The sequence below is a fragment of the Xiphophorus hellerii genome, chromosome 5, assembly GCF_003331165.1.
Source record: "Xiphophorus hellerii strain 12219 chromosome 5, Xiphophorus_hellerii-4.1, whole genome shotgun sequence".
In the NCBI taxonomy this organism is placed as follows: Eukaryota; Metazoa; Chordata; class Actinopteri; order Cyprinodontiformes; family Poeciliidae; genus Xiphophorus; species Xiphophorus hellerii.
Window position 1 is genome coordinate 6,130,306 of NC_045676.1, and position 17,567 is coordinate 6,147,872.

The window sequence follows — 17,567 nt, forward strand, 5'->3', positions numbered from 1 at the left end:
ATCTGTAACATAATTCATCATACCAGACCGTCTACTTTTATTACTCTGGAGTCCAATTGTGATGGTCATGTGCCCATTGTTGACAGTTTTAGAAGTGGAGACAGATCAGCATGGATGTCCCAACTGGACAGTTTTTTTTTTGTTTTGGCTTGACAATAATACAAGAGAGAATGAATAAACACTACATTGTGGTAAAAAAAAAAAATAGACATTCACAACCATTTAAAAACAAATCATTTAATGTCAAAAGGTTATCTGGTAGTAAATTTAATGCATTGATAAAAGTGATCATTTGGGATATATATATATATATATATATATATATATATATGTAAATAAACTTAAAAAAAGACAGAAAAGTGTGAATTTAGCTCTTATAACATTAAGAGCTAAGATGTGACTCCACCGTCAGAAGTTAGACTCAGGATGGTGCAGGACTCCTTATTCTTCAACAGACTAGAAGTTTCCTTCATCCTAAAAAAAAAGCACACAAAAAAGGTAAAATAAAACACCAGCTTAACAACCCTAATGTTGAAAAATAGAGCTATAAAAGAGGGTTTACTGATCTTTCTATTAGAGAATCCAAAGCAGAGAGTAACTTTAGCATGTTAAATTTCTGTTCATACCATTAAACAGAAATAAAACATGGTTTCACTGCTTTAATGTCTAATTGAATAGAATGGGGAACTAAATGGCATCTAATGAACAATTATGACGTAAAGGAAAACTTACATGCTAGTAATCCTCTGCAGTCTTTCCTTTAGATCTTTCTGGATAAACAAGGACAAACAAAAAAACAGCATCAGGTTTTTTCTCAAAATAAAGTCAGTGTGTATTCTCTACTAATGATACTCATGAAATGCAATCTAAAAAGTTATTAGCTGTCTTCTAAAAATGTAACAGCTCAAAATGAGAGAAAAATAAAATTGTGCCAATGGCGCCCCTGGTGGCAATTTGGAACAAATACACATAAATCTGCACTGATGCATGATAACAAAGGTGACATGAAAAGACAACAAAGATTGCTCTAACATCCATAAAGCTGTGTCCATTGATTTCAGGGAAGGCTATACATTTTGTTTTATATTTTTTATTAAAATACAAATAAAAACAATATTTTTAAAAGCTTAAAAATTATTTATACTTTAGAGATGCCTGCCTCATTTCCTATCAGAAACAATTTTCTTGGTTGAATGAAAAAAATAACTTTAAATCGAAATCTGCCAGGTGCATGGGTAATTGTGGGCTTAACTATATACATGTAATTTATTTCAAGAGATCCCCTCCTTGGTGTGGGCGCCCGACCCCCAATGAACTAATTGCCAATTGTCTTGCTAAACATACACACCTGTCTGTGTGAAGCATGCTGATTCGAGTGTGACTGTCTGATAGATACTGAGTAGTAAGAAATTGTTCTCACCTGTGAGGAATCGACAGCTGAAAGGGAGGAATGGGGGGAGGTGAGCGGCTCTGCTGGCGATGAAGCATTAAGCTACAAAAAGAAAGGAGAAAAAAGTATTCATAAAATACGTGGTTTGGGATATTTCTAATTAACCTTATATTTTGTCTCTTTTACAGACAAAGACTCAACATCAGTGAATTAAATTGCTCCAGTTTGATGCCCAACCTGAACATCCCTTAGCTCCAGTTTAGCTTCCAGTAACACCACTCTGCTCATCAGGTTTTCCCAACTTTCTTTGGGTACCATAACAACTTCCTCATCATTCTGAAGATGAAAGAGAATATCACACTTTTTTTTAACCGTTGATGGTGAGAAAATGCTATTATTAGATTTTTTTTGAAAATCAACTAATAAGTTAAGATTTTAAAAGTTGAATATTATATAAACCTTATTTTCATTTTTGAACTCCAGTTCCTTGAGTCGTTTTTCCAGAATATCCAGCTTGTTGAATGCAGACGTAAGAGTGTGTATATTAGCCTCCAGGGCCGAAAGTCTTCTATCCACCTCAGATGACTGAAAGACAGAAAGAAATTACCAGTAAAAGAAAAATGTGTGCTCAATGTTAAATTATTCAATAAATACTAACAAACTATGATCTAATCTACTTTTCATTACACTTACAAATAAAAAGCTCTCCTTTGACTCCTCTTCATCTGGAGTTGGGATTTCAGATAAACCAGAGGGGGATATTTCAGAGTGATGGGTAGAGCCTTCATTATCAGCAGAAAAAGTGTCTCCTTTGGCTGGATTAGCGAAATGGAAAGGATTTCTTCTGTGATCTTCCACAAACGGAATTTTGGACGCCTAAAACAAAATGGAACTTTGTTAAAAATAAAAACATATGAAGTCCTGGTGGAATAAATCTCAGTATTAGACTTACAGCATCTGCATCAGTGGGTGTCAGATGACTTTTCTTTCTGAGATTGTGTTTAGCAGGATATCTCACTTTGGACTACAAAACAAACACACACACTGTTCAAATAATCGGAAATAGTAATATGGAACTGTCTGTATAGTTTTCATACATGTATTTCCTCACAGTAAAACTTTTTGGAAGCATTATTTTTGTTGAGCAGCTGACTAATGTAGTGTTTTAACTTCATATTATTACATCGGTGTCTTTTTTCTAAATGCTACTTGTATATACGTAGTAGCTGTGTTTCAGTTACAAATGTGTCTTTGTCAATATTCCTCTAATGTCAAAAAAACACAACTTCACAATTGCAGTGTTTCCATTGAAAAAGAAAAAAAAATCCCAGGTGAATAAGTTTGTTCACTTTAAGTCATTAAAAACAGGCTCTGCTATCGTCCTCCAACTATTTCCAGTCGTCTTTTTTTCCATCGCAATCTTTCAAAATAAACCAATTCGGATATGGCCAAAATAAAAAAATCTTCCTACAGCAAAAACGTATCAGAAAACAAGCTTTTTTCTAAATTGCCACATTTCCATTGAGCAATTTTATTTATGAAATGTCAAATTGTGCAATTATATGGTCAACAAAAACACAGCTAGTACTGCTGATCTTAATTACATAATATTATGACCCAGTACACAAATGTTGTTTTTTTGTGTGTGTGTGAAAAACTGTCATATCTGTACTGAATCAGCTTAATCTGAGTTACTGTAAAGTTTTACGTTGTTATTAAATGACTGGATTTAAATCTGTTCCCAAGTGATCCGTTTCTCAGACCTTCCTTCTAAATGCGTGTTACCTTGTGGAGCTGCTTGTGTCTCTGCAGAACCAGATTAATGATGTCACAGATGAAGGAGATTTTCCTCTGAGAAAACCCCCACTGGAGGAACTGCTCCTTGGTCAGTATGGGCTTATAGTGGAAGATATCTCTTAGAACCTGGAGGCAAAACATGCAAACAAGTGTATGACTCTATAGATTTTTAGAACTAAATAAAATGACACTATAAATTTGTGCCAAACTTTTATCATCAGAAAACAATATGTGAAGCAAAAACTTTCCAATGCAGCCAGAAGCTTGTGTTTCCTTTAGTCAGCAGATCTTAATCTGATCGTTATGTAACAGAGCTTTCTCTTTCTGCTCCCTACATGGGTCCATGTTACCTTATAAAGTGTGTCAGTGAATCTGAGGTCGGTTTTGCCGAACAGTTCCAGTCCAGCTGCCACAAGTTGCTCAGCAAAAGGTGGAGAGAATGTGGTGAGGGTGAAGCTCACTATGGGGAGAAAAGAGGAGGGGTCTCCTTTGGAAAGCCTGATGCAGAAACAAACACCATCAACACTGAGGACAAATGTAACTGTTATGTCAGCTGATTAGATTTAAACACTGACTTAATGCACTGTAGAAAACTCAACAACGTTTGATGTTTTGGCATGACTTTGACAATAAGAACAAAAACAGTAGTAGCAAAAGTTATCCTTAAAGTTTCTTTCCTAGCATAATGAATGATTTCCATGAAAGAAAGCATTCTCTGTCTCTCTGTTGTCAAGTTCCTTATCCCAATTAGATGAAAGGATAATAAATAAAGTCTGGAAATACATAGTTTTTCAGACCTGCGGTCCTATAATTTATAGTTTTACACATTGAGCAAGAACATTCAGGTTTCAATAGAAAAGTATTCCATGGCTTACAATAATTTTTGTAATGGGAAACTTGGGAAGGCTTACCCACTGTAATTAACATCTGATGGGTACTTAATCACTCGCAGTAGACCTTCTAATTTCCTGATGCAACTCTGAACATTTCCTGCAGAAAGCATTGTAGCCTATGGGAAACAGAAAAAGTTACGTTTTCATGTATAACATCAACAACATAGCAGGCACTATACATGCTCTAAGAGCAGCAGTTAGCTACAACTTTTAGTGTTTTGGGAAATATTTATGACTGACAACGTTAGACAACACCAGCATCTCCTACTTTTAACAGCATTATTGAATAGGATACAAAAGGTTATGTAGGAAATTCAAAATACATATAATGTTTAACTGGGTCTATTTATTACATAATAAATAAAACACAGTTTGAGATTAATTAAACCATGATTTATTATTATTATTTACAATTCTAGAGCTTTAGCACATTAAATATTTAACCAATTAAAGATTGAGTTTTGCAAAAACTGCCTTTAGGGTCAAACTAACATTGCTAAGTTTGACTGGGAGATATTGTAGTTTTCAAACTGCACCAGAGGAAAGCTTGTCTCAAGTCAAGCCAAGAGTCTTAAAATTGCCCCTTTTCAGTGTTAACAAATCAAATTAAGCTTCCACCAATCAAAACAAACTGTGTTTTCTAGAATCTAATGAGTTTGGATCGGGAGCTAAAGCAGATGAAATGTGTGCAGTGTCAAATCCAGCTGAACAGGCTTTGAACAATTATTGAACCAACTGATAACTCTTGGCCATCGTCAATAAAAGAAAAAACAAAACATACATAGTAATTAATAACCACTTACCGTACCCCGAACTGTAAAGGACAATAATCAACAAGTTTTAACAAGTTAGCTGGTGCGCTTAGGAAAATGTCGACTTTACTAGCAAGTGCTAATTTCTGCCTCTGGTGCTTTTGTTTCTGCCGGGTGTTCAACGGCACGACGCGCGATTGGCTACTCCACGCTTACGTATCCCCTACGTAAATCGACGTTTTGATACCGATGACGTAGCTTTCACGGACTTGCTTTCTGAGTTTTTTTTTAAAACACAGATAGAAAAAAAATGACTTATGCCCGGTTGGTGTTGATACTCCCTCTTTATTTTGTGCTTCTAACCAGAAAAAGAAGAGACATTATTTATTTCGAACATTGCGGATAGTAGCTTCAATGATGACAGCGGAGGAAGGGGCGGGGCAGCAGTGACAGTACGATGATGATGATGATGATGAGGAGGAGTTGAAAACAGATGATAGCTTTGTGATAATAGCAAAGAACCCCGCTATGGAAGGAGGTTTCTGAATCAGAGCTGTGAATGGTGGGATTTCTTTGGGAGATGACTACGGGCTGCATATGACTGCATGAAATCAGCATTTTCACTTGTCCTAGTGTGCAGGTCAGGTTGTCAGAGGAATCCCTAAACTCAGGTAGGTAACATGAGTTTTTTTTTACGAGGTTGTCTCAAAATAATAAAATAAGGTAACAGTAATTTAGTATAACAAACAACACACGAGTCCGTTAACAATCTACTGCTGAAAAAAGTATAAATGCTGGCTCTGTTATCAAATTAAACTAGCTTTGCAAGCTAGCATGGGGATTTCTGTTAGCTTTTGAGGGAAAGTGAAACCTACCTATCCGATTCCCGTTTGACAACTGCTGTCACATATTTGGCCAATGACGGTGAAGGGAAGGCGGGGCTACGGGTCATACTAACTTGCTTGCTGAAAGTTCCACCGTTGATGTTTACAACAGTGCAGCGGATTTGTTTATGCAACACAGCTGATACCGAGAAGGAAAACGGGACAGGGCAGCGTGTTAAGAAAGCTGCCATCTCATCGTCGTTTGCTGCCACACTTAAATAGATCGAGTTGTCATCGAATATTATTCATTAAGTGCCGAATACAGGGAAAGGAAAAAGCAGGACTACTCTGTCCTTTGTTGACATAATTAAGGAATTAATGCTAAATTGAATGGGTTGACAACAAACTCTGCCGATGTCGCGAACGAAACCCGCAAACTTTATTCATATTAATAAAATATTAGTACGTGGTTGTAAAGTAAAAAACGTCTGCGTGTTCTGGGGCTGCTTTTGTCGCTGTGCTGCTTTTACGAGTGACCCAAGTACTGTCAAACTTGTTTAACCAGTGAACAATAATGAGGAGTGTTCTGACTCAGATATGACCCAAAGCTATGGCAGTGGCTCGTGATAATTTGTGGCTTCAACATTTTTAGAGTGTTTCAACACAGTATACAGGTTAGCCAAATTTATTTATTTGTTTAATTTCCCTTTGGAGCTATTTTTTCTTGTTTCTTTGTTTCCCCTCGATTTCTCTTACCCCTTTCAAAATTAGTTGTTGATCATGTTTCTTCAGTTTGTATGTAATAATATCTTCAATGGAGGGCAGAAACCGACTGAGAATATTTGGAGTGAACTAAATATTCACTCCAAATAGATATTTGGAGTGAATATTTGGTGAAAAAGCCTGTCAACAAAAATGAAAAATATCTGATTACTGTAACAACAATAAAGGATTTGACCGATGAGATTATACAATGGCATGTCCAAATGCCATTAAAAATTACACCCCTTTTTAAAATAGTTTTATATCTGGTGGCAGTATAAATAAAGTTAGCTTAATTGTGTAGTATATCTGGTATCCTAAATAACGATTTAATAGATAGGGAGATGTTTAGAGTAAAATTTTTACCAGTGTTGATTTTTCTTTATAACATCTTAAATTTATCTGAAATGCTGCAGATCAACTTTTGTTCCAAATTCTTACTAAACGGGGCCAGTTGTATTGTGGCCTGGAGACGATTTCAGTTTCTTATACAATGGATGGAATTTTTTTGGTCAAGTTATTTTTTGTTTTTTTTTTAAATAAAATCCATGTTTTATAAAGTAAACACCTTCTTTCACCTAAAAGTTTATCATATGGATAATAAATTAGATTTCAACAGCTCAATAACAATTTTGCTTGCAACAAATGTTCTCATGCTTCATAAACTAAGCACTTAGCTTTAACTTTGAACGTAATAATATTAATGTTCAATGTAATATGAACTACTTTTTAAACCTGTTCACATGTTATTAGTTGGGTTAAGACCTGATCAATGATCCAAATTTTAAAATCATGATCTTTGAGCAGCTTTGATAGTACATTTGACACGTGGAGCAAACTCCTGCATGCTTGGAAATACACAGATTATTATCAAATGTTGAATAAATTGTTGAAAGAAGTTGGTCTTGATGATTTCGATCTCACTTTTCACTCATGGGACAAGAAAGCTCACAAGCATGACACCAAACTTAGATTAGGGTGCTAGTCACCTTTTAAAATAATTTTCCAGGTGTCTCAAACAAAGGAAGGATAATTCTTTAGAGAAAGGAACGCTGTAGCACTTTTCTACTGTCTGTCCCATAGAATCTCCATCTTTGTTCATTAAGCCTCACCAGTTTGAAGTCCCTGATGATGCGCAGAGCTTTAACACTCAATATTCTTTGCAGCAATTTTTATCTCATGAAGTTAACGTGACGTAAATCAAAGTGTTGCTGCATGCTTATATTTTGAGGTAACTGATGCTGAAATATCAAGACACGTCCATTCCTCTTTTGCAGGTTTTAGCTTGACAGATTGATTTTAGCTGGACTCAGTGGCATGTCCAGCTAAAACATGTTAAAAATATTGCATGTTTTAGCAATATCATCTGTATTGCTGATGATATGGCAATACAGAAATAAATGTAGCTAATTTGAGCTTTCTGGTGAATATGCATATTAACACTTTGCAAAATTAAAAAAAAAACAACTGAACTATCATAAAATTTAAAGTAAGATCAAATAAAATGTAACATAACTACAGTTTATCTGAACGCTCTGATAATTTACAATGCTGGTAATGTGTGGTAAACTACTGCAGAGTGACAAAGGAGAAGGCAGTAATATTCTAGTCTTTGAAACACTTTTTTCATTAGTTACTGCCAGTTGTCTTGAGTGATCCCCTAGGTTACATCTGTTTTGTTTACGTGTATCTGTGCTGTTTGCAGATGGGTCAAGCACTGTGGAGGCTTCCTCCCAGACAACAGCAGCAGCTTCAGGAAGAGCTGGCCGACCACCTGACTGAGAGCGGAGGAGGCAAACAAGACCAAGGTATTTCTACCATTGTCCTTATATCACGGGTATTTAACATACAACCTGTGGGGAAAATATTCATATAAAGACACAACGTATTCAAAACCAAACGGATTAAATTGAATCCAAACCATTTCATTTCTTAAGGCACAGTTCTGGTTTTGTTTAAAATAATTCAGTTGAAGAAATTTAATGGAGAACAATCATTCTTTGTCTTCTATCTTGGCCTCAGTTGTTTAGTAAGATTGAATTGGACTGTTTGCTGCTCTCACTTGTGTACAGTGAGAGAAAGAAGTGTTTGGTCACTTACAGACAAATGAGCAATCTCTTCAACTTTCCACGTGAGTTCAAAGGTTAATAAGACAGAATTAAACTAATGGCTATAAAGTTTGGTTAAAAAAGACCATTTATTATTTAGATTTGGCATTTCATTATTTATCTATTCATTTCCTTTTTAGGGAGCGATGGGGGCGGTTCCCAGAGAAGAGCACCACAGCACTGTTACAGCCCTGACATCTATCATCTGTTGAAGACACGCAGAGGTATGAATAAATGTCAAATAGAAAGCTAGAGTTACTCTGAGTCTCTCTTAAACACTCTACTAAATTTTGTTTAAACCTTCCTAGAAGACTAGAGGGTTGGTCTTGTTTGAAAAGGAAATTAAACAAGGGATGGCTAGAGGGAAAATGTTATAGAGACGTCCAAAAAGGGAACATGTCAAAGAATCCAGCCACAACAAGCCTGTGATGTGGGTTTGCAGCACTAAAGCTCCAAATGAACAATTACTGATACTAAGAACGTTAAACAGTCATTAGGATGTAATTTTTATGTCTTTTGGATTAATAAAACATAATGACTATGTTAAATGTCAAAAATGAAAGAAAAAAATTTTAAACTTTAACATATAATCATATTCTGCTCACATTCCCAATCCTGACCAATCTCCTGATTATATCATCAAATAATTGTGACATGGAGTTATACAAATTTTCATTATTACATTAAGATCAAACATGATCAAACCATTGAAATTTAAACAAAAAGCTGTCTTTGGATGCGATGAAAACTAGAAAATAAATATTTTTCCACTTTGATTTAATTTGACATTATACAGATAAAATTGCTGATCTGATTGATAAAATAATATTTAAGCACACATCTGTAATCTTGAAGGTTCTGTTTCTAGAGTCTAGAGAGCCAGAACATTTTCTAGTGGGCCGGATTTGACCCCTTTCACTGGTGATTTTTGGCACAGTGGCCACTAGGGGGAGTGCTAACATTGTGTCTCGCTGGCACAGGCATCCCTTCACAGGAGCTGGGATTTATAGAGAAGCAAACATTAATGAGATGCTTCTGTTTGTGTTCCTCCTTCTTTTTACAAAATCCTAGATATACACAGAGCAGTAAAAAAGATCCATACAGATATCCTGCTGCTCCATAGTGAAACAAACGGCTCTTAAAAACCCCGTCAAGCCCTCCTAAGTGTTTGTTCCCAGCCCACATTTCCTCAAAGGGCTCACTGCTGTTTAAAAATCTATTACAGAGAAAAGCGTTTGCATTTATAGGCATTATAGGCCAGCCATGTTCAGCATATTGAAATAAAACCCAGTTATACGGTAGGTTTAATTTTCCACACATTGGCAGCAGGGAAAAGTTTCCTAGATCTAAACATGTTTTCTATTTTCCCCTCTGTTTTCTGGGGGTACGGGGGGGTTGTAGGTAAAGAGCAGCATGGGTTTATAGATCTGGAGATGCTACCACCTGAACTAGGTATCACCATCCTCTCCTACCTGAATGCCACTGATCTGTGCCTGGCTGGCTGCGTCTGGCAAGACCTGGGAAATGATGAATATTTGTGGCAGGGGTACGCCGCTTCTTTGTTTCTCCTACTTTAATTAAAATACGTTTTTACATTTTTGTTGATATTTTTTAAATCTGCTGTTTAATATCCCATCAGGCTGTGCAAGTCCACATGGGGACACTGCTCTATCTACAACAAGAGACTACCTGCTGGCTTCTCATACCGAAGACTTTACCTTCAACTAGACGAGGGCAGCTTGACGTTCAATGCTAACCCACAGGAGGTCAGTCATACATAAAGTCAAACATATGCTATGCCTTTAGCTAGTTGTATTTTCTTCATTTTGTCCTCTTGGTTTCATGTAGGGCATCAGCTATTTCATGTCTAAAGGAATACTAGTGGATCATCCCAAAGAACTGGCCAAGTTCATTTTCTACACCAGACGGCTCAACTGGAAGATGCTGCGGATTTACCTGGATGAGAGGTTGACACACACACTAACACACACACACACACACACACACTAAAAAACACATATTCAGTTTGATCACATGTTTCAGGTTCATTGAAAAAAAATTCTGAATAAGTTCCTGTAAGATTCTCACAGTACTATGAAGTTGAGTATATATACCATACTTTTACATTATTTATGCAAAACAAATTAAGACTGAATGTTCAAGGTCTAATCGTTTGAATGTAAACTAATTATTCTCACTAATATTCATTAATTATTACAGTTACAGTGATGTTATCTACACCTTTAGTTGATTTGTTAGACTTTGATACATAGACAAAACCAGAAATATTAAATAAACAGTTGCTAAATTTAGTAGTAGTTCTTCACTGTATTGGAAAAATCTTTTTGTACAACTCATGTGACATGATTGTTAGAAAGCATTAGTCAGTATTCACGGGAATATTCCCTTGTCTGTGCAGGCGGGATGTCTTGGACGAGTTGGTGACCCTTCATAACTTCAGCAACCAGTTCCTCCCTAATGCGCTGAGGGATTTTTTCCGGCACATCCACGCGCCCGAGGAGAGAGGAGAGTATCTGGAAACGCTCATCACCAAGTTCAGCCACAGGTTTTGCACCTGTAACCCCGGCCTCGTCCGTGACCTTGGCCTTAGCCCTGGTAGGAACATGCACACATTTGTGCTATACTAATTATGTTTAAGAAATGTTTTTTTTTTTGTTGTAAAATTGTTGCTACATCATTAATTATTTTGACTTTTCCTCCAGAAATCTAAATATGTTTCTAACAGTTATTAAACAACAGCTCCCTAAAGCTTTAACCAGCTTTTCATATATTTAGTTACACCCAAACTTCAGAAGGAGCAGTAAGAGTAAAGAGAGAAGCTTTTTTTTCTGTCAACAATAAAAATGGATCCTTTTTGTTTTGGAAGCTCAGCAGCATCAGATATCAGTTTACAAACAAAACTCTTCAATGCACTCATGACTGCAGCACTTTGATAGAATATTTATACCACTGAGACTTGTTGTGTTTTATTATATTGCAACCACAAACATCAATGTATTTTATTGGGGCTGTATGTGATAGACCAACACAAAGGACTCCATAAAACAGTGTTTATTTGTACTAAGGTCCTCTGAGTCAATTTGCAGAAATGTTGTTTGCTTCAAATAAAACTGCAAGCTTTTTGGTTACAAAGACTTAGTCGAAGCAAACGGCACTTCTACAAAGTGCTACAAAATTCTACAAACATGGGCTTTTCCAATCATACGAACCACTGAAAGCATTTTACACCAGAGCCACATTCAGCTGCAGTCAAGGGTACACCTTAAAAGCGGCGACGGTATTATGTATTCTCCAGTTACTTGTTTGCGCCCAACTACATACTTTCTGAGGTGTATGCAAACATGTCATCGGCACACATCGTTTTTGCGCGCCCTCGAGTGCAGCGCCCCTATGCGTTGCATGCAGTGCATACCCACTTTTTGCGCCACTGATTGTGCCACTTTATAACGCAATGACGTAACTTTTAGTTGTTTTAAAAATGCTGTATACATCAAATGTGGCTTTGATTTCAAAAGTTCTCTGCTGAACATCTAATTTTTCAGAGAAATTTGATGTTTCTCATGTAATTTTGTATTTTTTTTGTTTATTTTCATGTACAATATTTCCTGCATCAGTAATATAGTTTATAGTTTGTCTTTCTTCCATTGCACAACTATGTATGGAGTCTTTCTTCATTTTTACCTGAGGGTGGACATTGTTACCAGAAACTCTTGCTCTCATTTGGAAAATGGATCTCTATCCTTCATGATAAATTTAAAATATTCCATTTTCAGTTATGGGGTGTAAAGATTAAAGAATAGTCTGACTTGTACACTTTGGGACAAACTAACTACCAATGCCTTCAATGTTTCTGCACAGACTACCCAGTCTGAAAATGAGGGTTTACCTTCAAGTAATCCCTGGCTTCAGTCTAGTCAATGAGGCATGACTCGACCCACTTTACTAAAGCCATCAGACCATAGAGAACCCAATCCCTCATTTGGTTGTCCTTAACTCTTTGGACACACTTGTATGAGTAATCGAGATAGCAGGATTAGGCTAGGCTAGGAACGAATGAAAAGAAGGCCAGTCAGCATTTTTTATTTAATTGCACATAAAGACGAGCATTGATTTGCTGCCCTGGTAAAAATGTGCGAAAAACCTTGAAATAAAATCATCTTTTTATTTCAGTACCATCGACTTGCACAAAAAAAAAAATCAAACAATTTAGGATTCAGGTACATTTATGTAGTGCGGGAATAATTTTGAGTCAAACACAGACAGTCATTGAAGCTTTTTTTAATTTATGCTTTTCCTTTCCAAGTTGACCAGAGTTTCTTGGAACGATCTTTAAACCATTACGTTCTGTTCCCCTGGGGTATAAATGTGATGTGACACAGAGACACGTTCTTTCTAGGTTGGACAGGAACCCTTCTTCTTCTGGCCACCACACACTGTAAGCAGAAGGATAGGAGTTAATAAAACCACCAGAACTTACTGTTGGAGAACTGTGGCAAAGAGGAGCATCTTGGAGTCTCCAAGTCTAAAAAATAATTTTAGATTCTATCTAGCTTGTTATTTGAGAGCAATATCACACAAAAAAAACCTTTTCTTTTCTATTATCGCTAACATAAGCATGTAAGTGATTAAACTGTGCTGAAAGCTGAATGCTTGGGTCAGATGGAGCTTTCCAGTAAAACTCCAGGTGAGTTTGGTGTAAAACAAAGGATCTGTGTGTGGGAAAGCAGTTAATGCCCACTGTTAAGCATAGTGGATGATCAGTGGTTCTGTGGGCCTGTTTCTCATCTAGAGGTTCTGGGAAAGCTGTCAGACTGACTTACATCATCAACTCTTAAAAACGGGCGGACATTTGAAATAAAAATCTGTCGGACTCTGCCAGAAAACTGAAAAAGAGTCATCACTACTATCTAGACCGGTTGTGTAAAGGGGAATGATCAAATACAACTCTCTCATGTGATTAATAGATAAGTTAATTAATTGCATGATACATTAAAACTTTATCAATAATTTTCATTGGATGATTGTTTGTTTTTTTTCTTTCCTCTCTTTCTACTGAGGACGGGATGAAAAAAGGCTTCAGTCTGGTGAATTTTTTTCAACTGTCCCCATTTTTGAAGGACAATTTTGTTACCAGACTTCAGCATCAATTTTATTTGTTGTTTGGATTGTTTTGTTTATTTAATTTGAATATTTACTATGTCTTCCAAATTCAGTAATAAATGTTTGTTAGAAATTAAACTTAATTGATCTTTGAGATTTTGTACTATGCCATTGCCATGATATTACTGAAAATGGTTTCAAAATAACAATATTATCACTCATATTGATAACTTCTAGGACCATTTATCGTTCAGAAAAATGTGTTATTTCTTTTATCAATAGCCGTGTTTACATTACAAATTTGTGCAAACTTTGTTGATATTCTGCTAATATCAAAAAACCACAATTTTGCTATTTTGGCGTTTCCGTTAAATAAGAAACGCAATAAGTTTGTTCATGTGATAAGTCATTAAAAAACATGCTGCGCCATCCTCCTGCTATCATTCCTGTCGTCTTCTTCGTCTTTTCCGCCGGTAGTAACATCAAGTCGTGGATCATGTTTCGATACAGCCGAAAAACCACCTCACCCTAGCAAAAAAACTTTTTTTTTTATCGCCGTATTTCCATTGAAGTAATTTATTTTCATAATTTGCCCAATTTTATGGTCAATGGAAACTTAGCTGGAACAGGTAAACTAAAGATCAGAAGCTTTTTACACATATTTACTAAATAATTTTCCTATTTCTTTCGAGACATATTTAATATTGTTGCTACTTCTTGATTTTATTATTTCTTGCTTTGTGTTTTTGCACTGACATCCCTGTGAGTGCTGCACAAAGACTCCCTGTGTGCCCAGACTGTGCCTGCATGTACAACAAGCTTCTTTATTCTTGGTGATGATCACTGACTGTTTCCTCCCTGCAGATGCTGTGTACGTGCTGTGCTACAGTCTGATCCTGCTGTCCATCGACCTCACCAGCCCGCACGTGAAAAACAAAATGTCAAAGCGGGAGTTCATCAGGAACACTAGGCGAGCTGCTCACAATGTCTCTGAGGACTTCGTTGGCCATCTGTATGATAACATATACCTGATTGGACATGTGGCTACGTAGCTTCCCCTGCTGCACCGAGGGACGGAGACTGGGCCGCGGGCTTCATTACAATAATGAAACACCGAGGAAATTAATTTGAGCAGATTCCAAATCCTGGACGGAACATAGCATCCTATTGCTCCTGCATTTTAATAGAAAGGTTATCATGCCAGCCCGCTGGAAGAGAAGACAGACTTTGCTACCAAATGTCAGTAGTTTGTAGTTTTTAATCAAAGGTGTAAGTGAAGCTTGTGGAGTTTGCCTGAAAACACAAACTCTAAACCTGGGTTTTTACAAAAGCTCTGATTTTTGCACTGAATCACGAGGATTGGAGGTGGAAGAATGAAGACGAGACAAAGCACTGCACTCCGTCTCCTCCAGCCGCCGGGAAACGGTCTGCTGGTGTCCCACCCGCTGCAACTGGCTCCGTGCTCCTCAGCTTGGCCTTACGTTATAGTTGATGAAACCGAAGTTTAAAACATCTTCCTATAACACTGCTCACGTGGCGACAGTGAAACCGTGCGGGACGCAAGCTGGACTTGACACGATGTGAAGTTGTAAATTAAAACATCTGTTCGGTTCAGTTGAAAGTTAGATGAAGGTAAACCGTTCAGATTCGTGTAACATTTTCCTGAATATCTGACATTTTAAATGGGTTTGCTATGGAAACTAACAATTCAAAGCTGTGCATTTCAATCCTCACATGTTAGCTTTGGCAATACCTCCCTGCAAGGTGCAAAACGAGGAGCTCCTAATAGAAGGAACATTACCTGCTGCCAAGAGTTTAACACACTCTGTTGGAAGTACTAATGTAGAAAATTTGACTCCATTTAGTGAAAGTGACTACCAGATTGAATGGAATGAAATTACAGCAGGATTTATTTGACTAAATGTTCTCATAGAACCTTCAGGTCTTCTGCTATCAAAGTAAGCTGAGCTGAACAAAAAACACTACATGTAGCGACGTCAGCATAAGTGATAACAGCATTTAATTACGTTTAGAGCAGCAGACAAATGAGAGGTTTGTCTGTCCTGCTGACTTGTTTAAGTTCATGAACCAAACACTGTTCTGTTTGCTTTTAAAGAATCTATGTCTTCTGATCAAGACGAGAATAATTAAGACCACTGTGTGAATTCTGCTAGTTTTTTAGTCTGCAGTGGCACAATGTGAATATATGACACCCATCATTTTAAATCCCCAAAAAGCTGCAAAGTTTTAGTCTTCTTTGGCCATGCAGGAGAAGAGTTTTACACATTTCAGGACTGAACCGTTAATGTTGAAAGTATTGATCACATTGATTGTTCCAGTGTGGATGGTCGACCCTCCAGCCGACAGTGTAGGCTTACTTGATAAACTATTGTCTTCTGAGTTGGATCCACATTGTTCTTGCGTCTGCATGTGTTTGTCCCATTTACAACAAATGTAGTTGATTTTCAGCTCATTCTACTGCTTTAGCTGTCCCTGCCACAACATCATGATCCCTGCTTGACAATTAGATTTATTTTTTTTATTTCCAACACTAAAACTTCAGCTGAAATTCTGATCAAAGTAAATCGCCCCTGCTGAAGTTTCAAAAAGCGTTGATCTTTGCTGATGACGTGGGAAAAAGAAGACAGTTTTATTTATTTATATCAATAATAATGTGTTCATCCTAATATATGGATAATTTGAAGTGGTGGATTACATTTGTCCATGTTTGGGTTGTTTTTAATGGATTTTGGAAAGTGTGAAAGCCTGCTAGCCTGCATTTGTCGGGTCATTGGATGAGATGAGGCACCTGAAAGACAGATCAGTAAAATGAGATGGAGAGAGTCCGTAAAGGCTGAACTGGGGAAATGTACCTAAACTAAATAAAATGAAACTTTGAAGATTTTGTTCTTTTATTTAAGTTTTTGAAATATCATTATTTTAAAGGAAACTGATTGACACCCTGACAGGTTTAGTTCTATACATGTATATATATTTTTTTCTGACTGTCTGAAATTAAATCAGACAAAACTTCTCTTGTTTCTGGTCCTTTGGAATTACCAAATGTATTTTTACTTGGTAAATGCCACAATTACAACAGAGTATTAGAGCCTCTCTGAACAATAAACAGTAAGTAAAATTCTGTGAATAAAGTCATAATATTACAACTTGATTTTCAAAATGCTATTACTTTATTCTCCAGTGATTCAACTTTATTCTCCTAATATTATTACTACTGCTGAAATATTATGACTATTATCAATTCATTTCAACTTTATTCTAGTATGACTATATTGTAATATTATGATTTTATTCTAGTGATTTCATTTATTTTTTATTAGCATGACCATAATACTCACTGTATGTTGTAAACAATGATGAGAGAACATGTCAGAGATTTAATTATTGATGTCTTCAAAATCAGAAGTTTCCATGCAGAATGATTACTATCTCTTTAAATAGTTGGAGAAAGCCCAGATGATGATGGCATGGCTTGGAAAACTTCTGATTGGTTAAATTAGAGATTTGAGTTGAGGCACACCTGTTCTTGTGTTGTCAGGCCAGACCTGGAACAAACTACTTTATTGTTTTACATGATGGGAAAGTCAAAAAATTGAGGAGCTGCTCCAATTCTGGTTCATCCTTTGGAACAATTTCCAGATGCTTGAAGGTGCCGGACTTTGGCTGGATCGTTACAAAATGATATTTCTTTCAAGTTTGAAAAAGCATGTTGGTTGACTTAATACATTATTCTAAACCTAAATCTGTCATGTTGTTAATTCTTTCTTCATATGTTTATACAATGAAACCATTTTAACCTGTTAATTCAGCAGCTAAAACTGGATGTCACTTGGTCTCCAACATGAAAATCAAACCTGGTTCTAGAATGGATAAAACATGCTTATAATAGACTTCTGTTC

General features: G+C 36.5%; 2 protein-coding genes across 4 annotated transcripts; one reads left to right on the forward strand and one right to left on the reverse strand.

Annotated features, from left to right (window-relative positions):
• Nucleotides 1-217: 217 nt before the first annotated feature.
• cep44 (centrosomal protein 44) lies at nt 218-5,012 on the reverse strand. Of its 2 annotated transcripts, none has more exons than XM_032562055.1 (11): nt 4,884-5,012; nt 4,099-4,196; nt 3,538-3,647; nt 3,176-3,313; nt 2,343-2,414; nt 2,084-2,266; nt 1,850-1,975; nt 1,628-1,726; nt 1,421-1,492; nt 733-770; nt 218-474 (listed from the first exon to the last, which is right to left on the reverse strand). In XM_032562055.1, the coding sequence occupies exons 2-11, from the start codon at nt 4,112-4,114 to the stop codon at nt 390-392; spliced, it is 939 nt and encodes a 312-aa protein (XP_032417946.1). In that variant the 5' UTR covers nt 4,115-4,196; nt 4,884-5,012; the 3' UTR covers nt 218-389. The 2 variants fall into 2 exon arrangements, with proteins under 2 accessions (XP_032417946.1, XP_032417945.1); XM_032562054.1 differs by having other exon boundaries at nt 3,538-3,685.
• A 257-nt stretch (nt 5,013-5,269) lies between these two features.
• Nucleotides 5,270-16,681, forward strand: fbxo8 (F-box protein 8). 2 transcript variants are annotated; one of them, XM_032563874.1, is made up of 8 exons: nt 5,270-5,503; nt 8,124-8,226; nt 8,667-8,750; nt 9,928-10,072; nt 10,166-10,292; nt 10,375-10,493; nt 10,946-11,142; nt 14,512-16,681. In XM_032563874.1, the coding sequence occupies exons 2-8, from the start codon at nt 8,124-8,126 to the stop codon at nt 14,697-14,699; spliced, it is 963 nt and encodes a 320-aa protein (XP_032419765.1). In that variant the 5' UTR covers nt 5,270-5,503; the 3' UTR covers nt 14,700-16,681. The 2 variants fall into 2 exon arrangements, with proteins under 2 accessions (XP_032419765.1, XP_032419766.1); XM_032563875.1 differs by lacking the exons at nt 5,270-5,503; nt 8,124-8,226 and adding an exon at nt 8,426-8,549.
• The last annotated feature ends 886 nt before the right edge of the window (nt 16,682-17,567 follow it).

Bases quoted from the DNA above. Each gene is read 5' to 3' on its own strand.
- cep44 (XM_032562054.1), bottom strand. From the start codon at position 4,190: ATGCTTTCTGCAGGAAATGTTCAGAGTTGCATCAGGAAATTAGAAGGT. The intron at 3,686-4,098 runs GTAAGCCTTCCC...TTTCTGCATCAG, and splicing joins TCAGATGTTAATTACAGTGG to GCTTTCCAAAGGAGACCCCT. The intron at 475-732 runs GTAAGTTTTCCT...CTTTTTTTTTAG, and splicing joins CTGCAGAGGATTACTAGCAT to GATGAAGGAAACTTCTAGTC.
- fbxo8 (XM_032563874.1), top strand. From the start codon at position 8,124: ATGGGTCAAGCACTGTGGAGGCTTCCTCCCAGACAACAGCAGCAGCTT. The intron at 10,073-10,165 runs GTACGCCGCTTC...ATATCCCATCAG, and splicing joins GATGAATATTTGTGGCAGGG to GCTGTGCAAGTCCACATGGG. The intron at 10,494-10,945 runs GTTGACACACAC...TTGTCTGTGCAG, and splicing joins CGGATTTACCTGGATGAGAG to GCGGGATGTCTTGGACGAGT.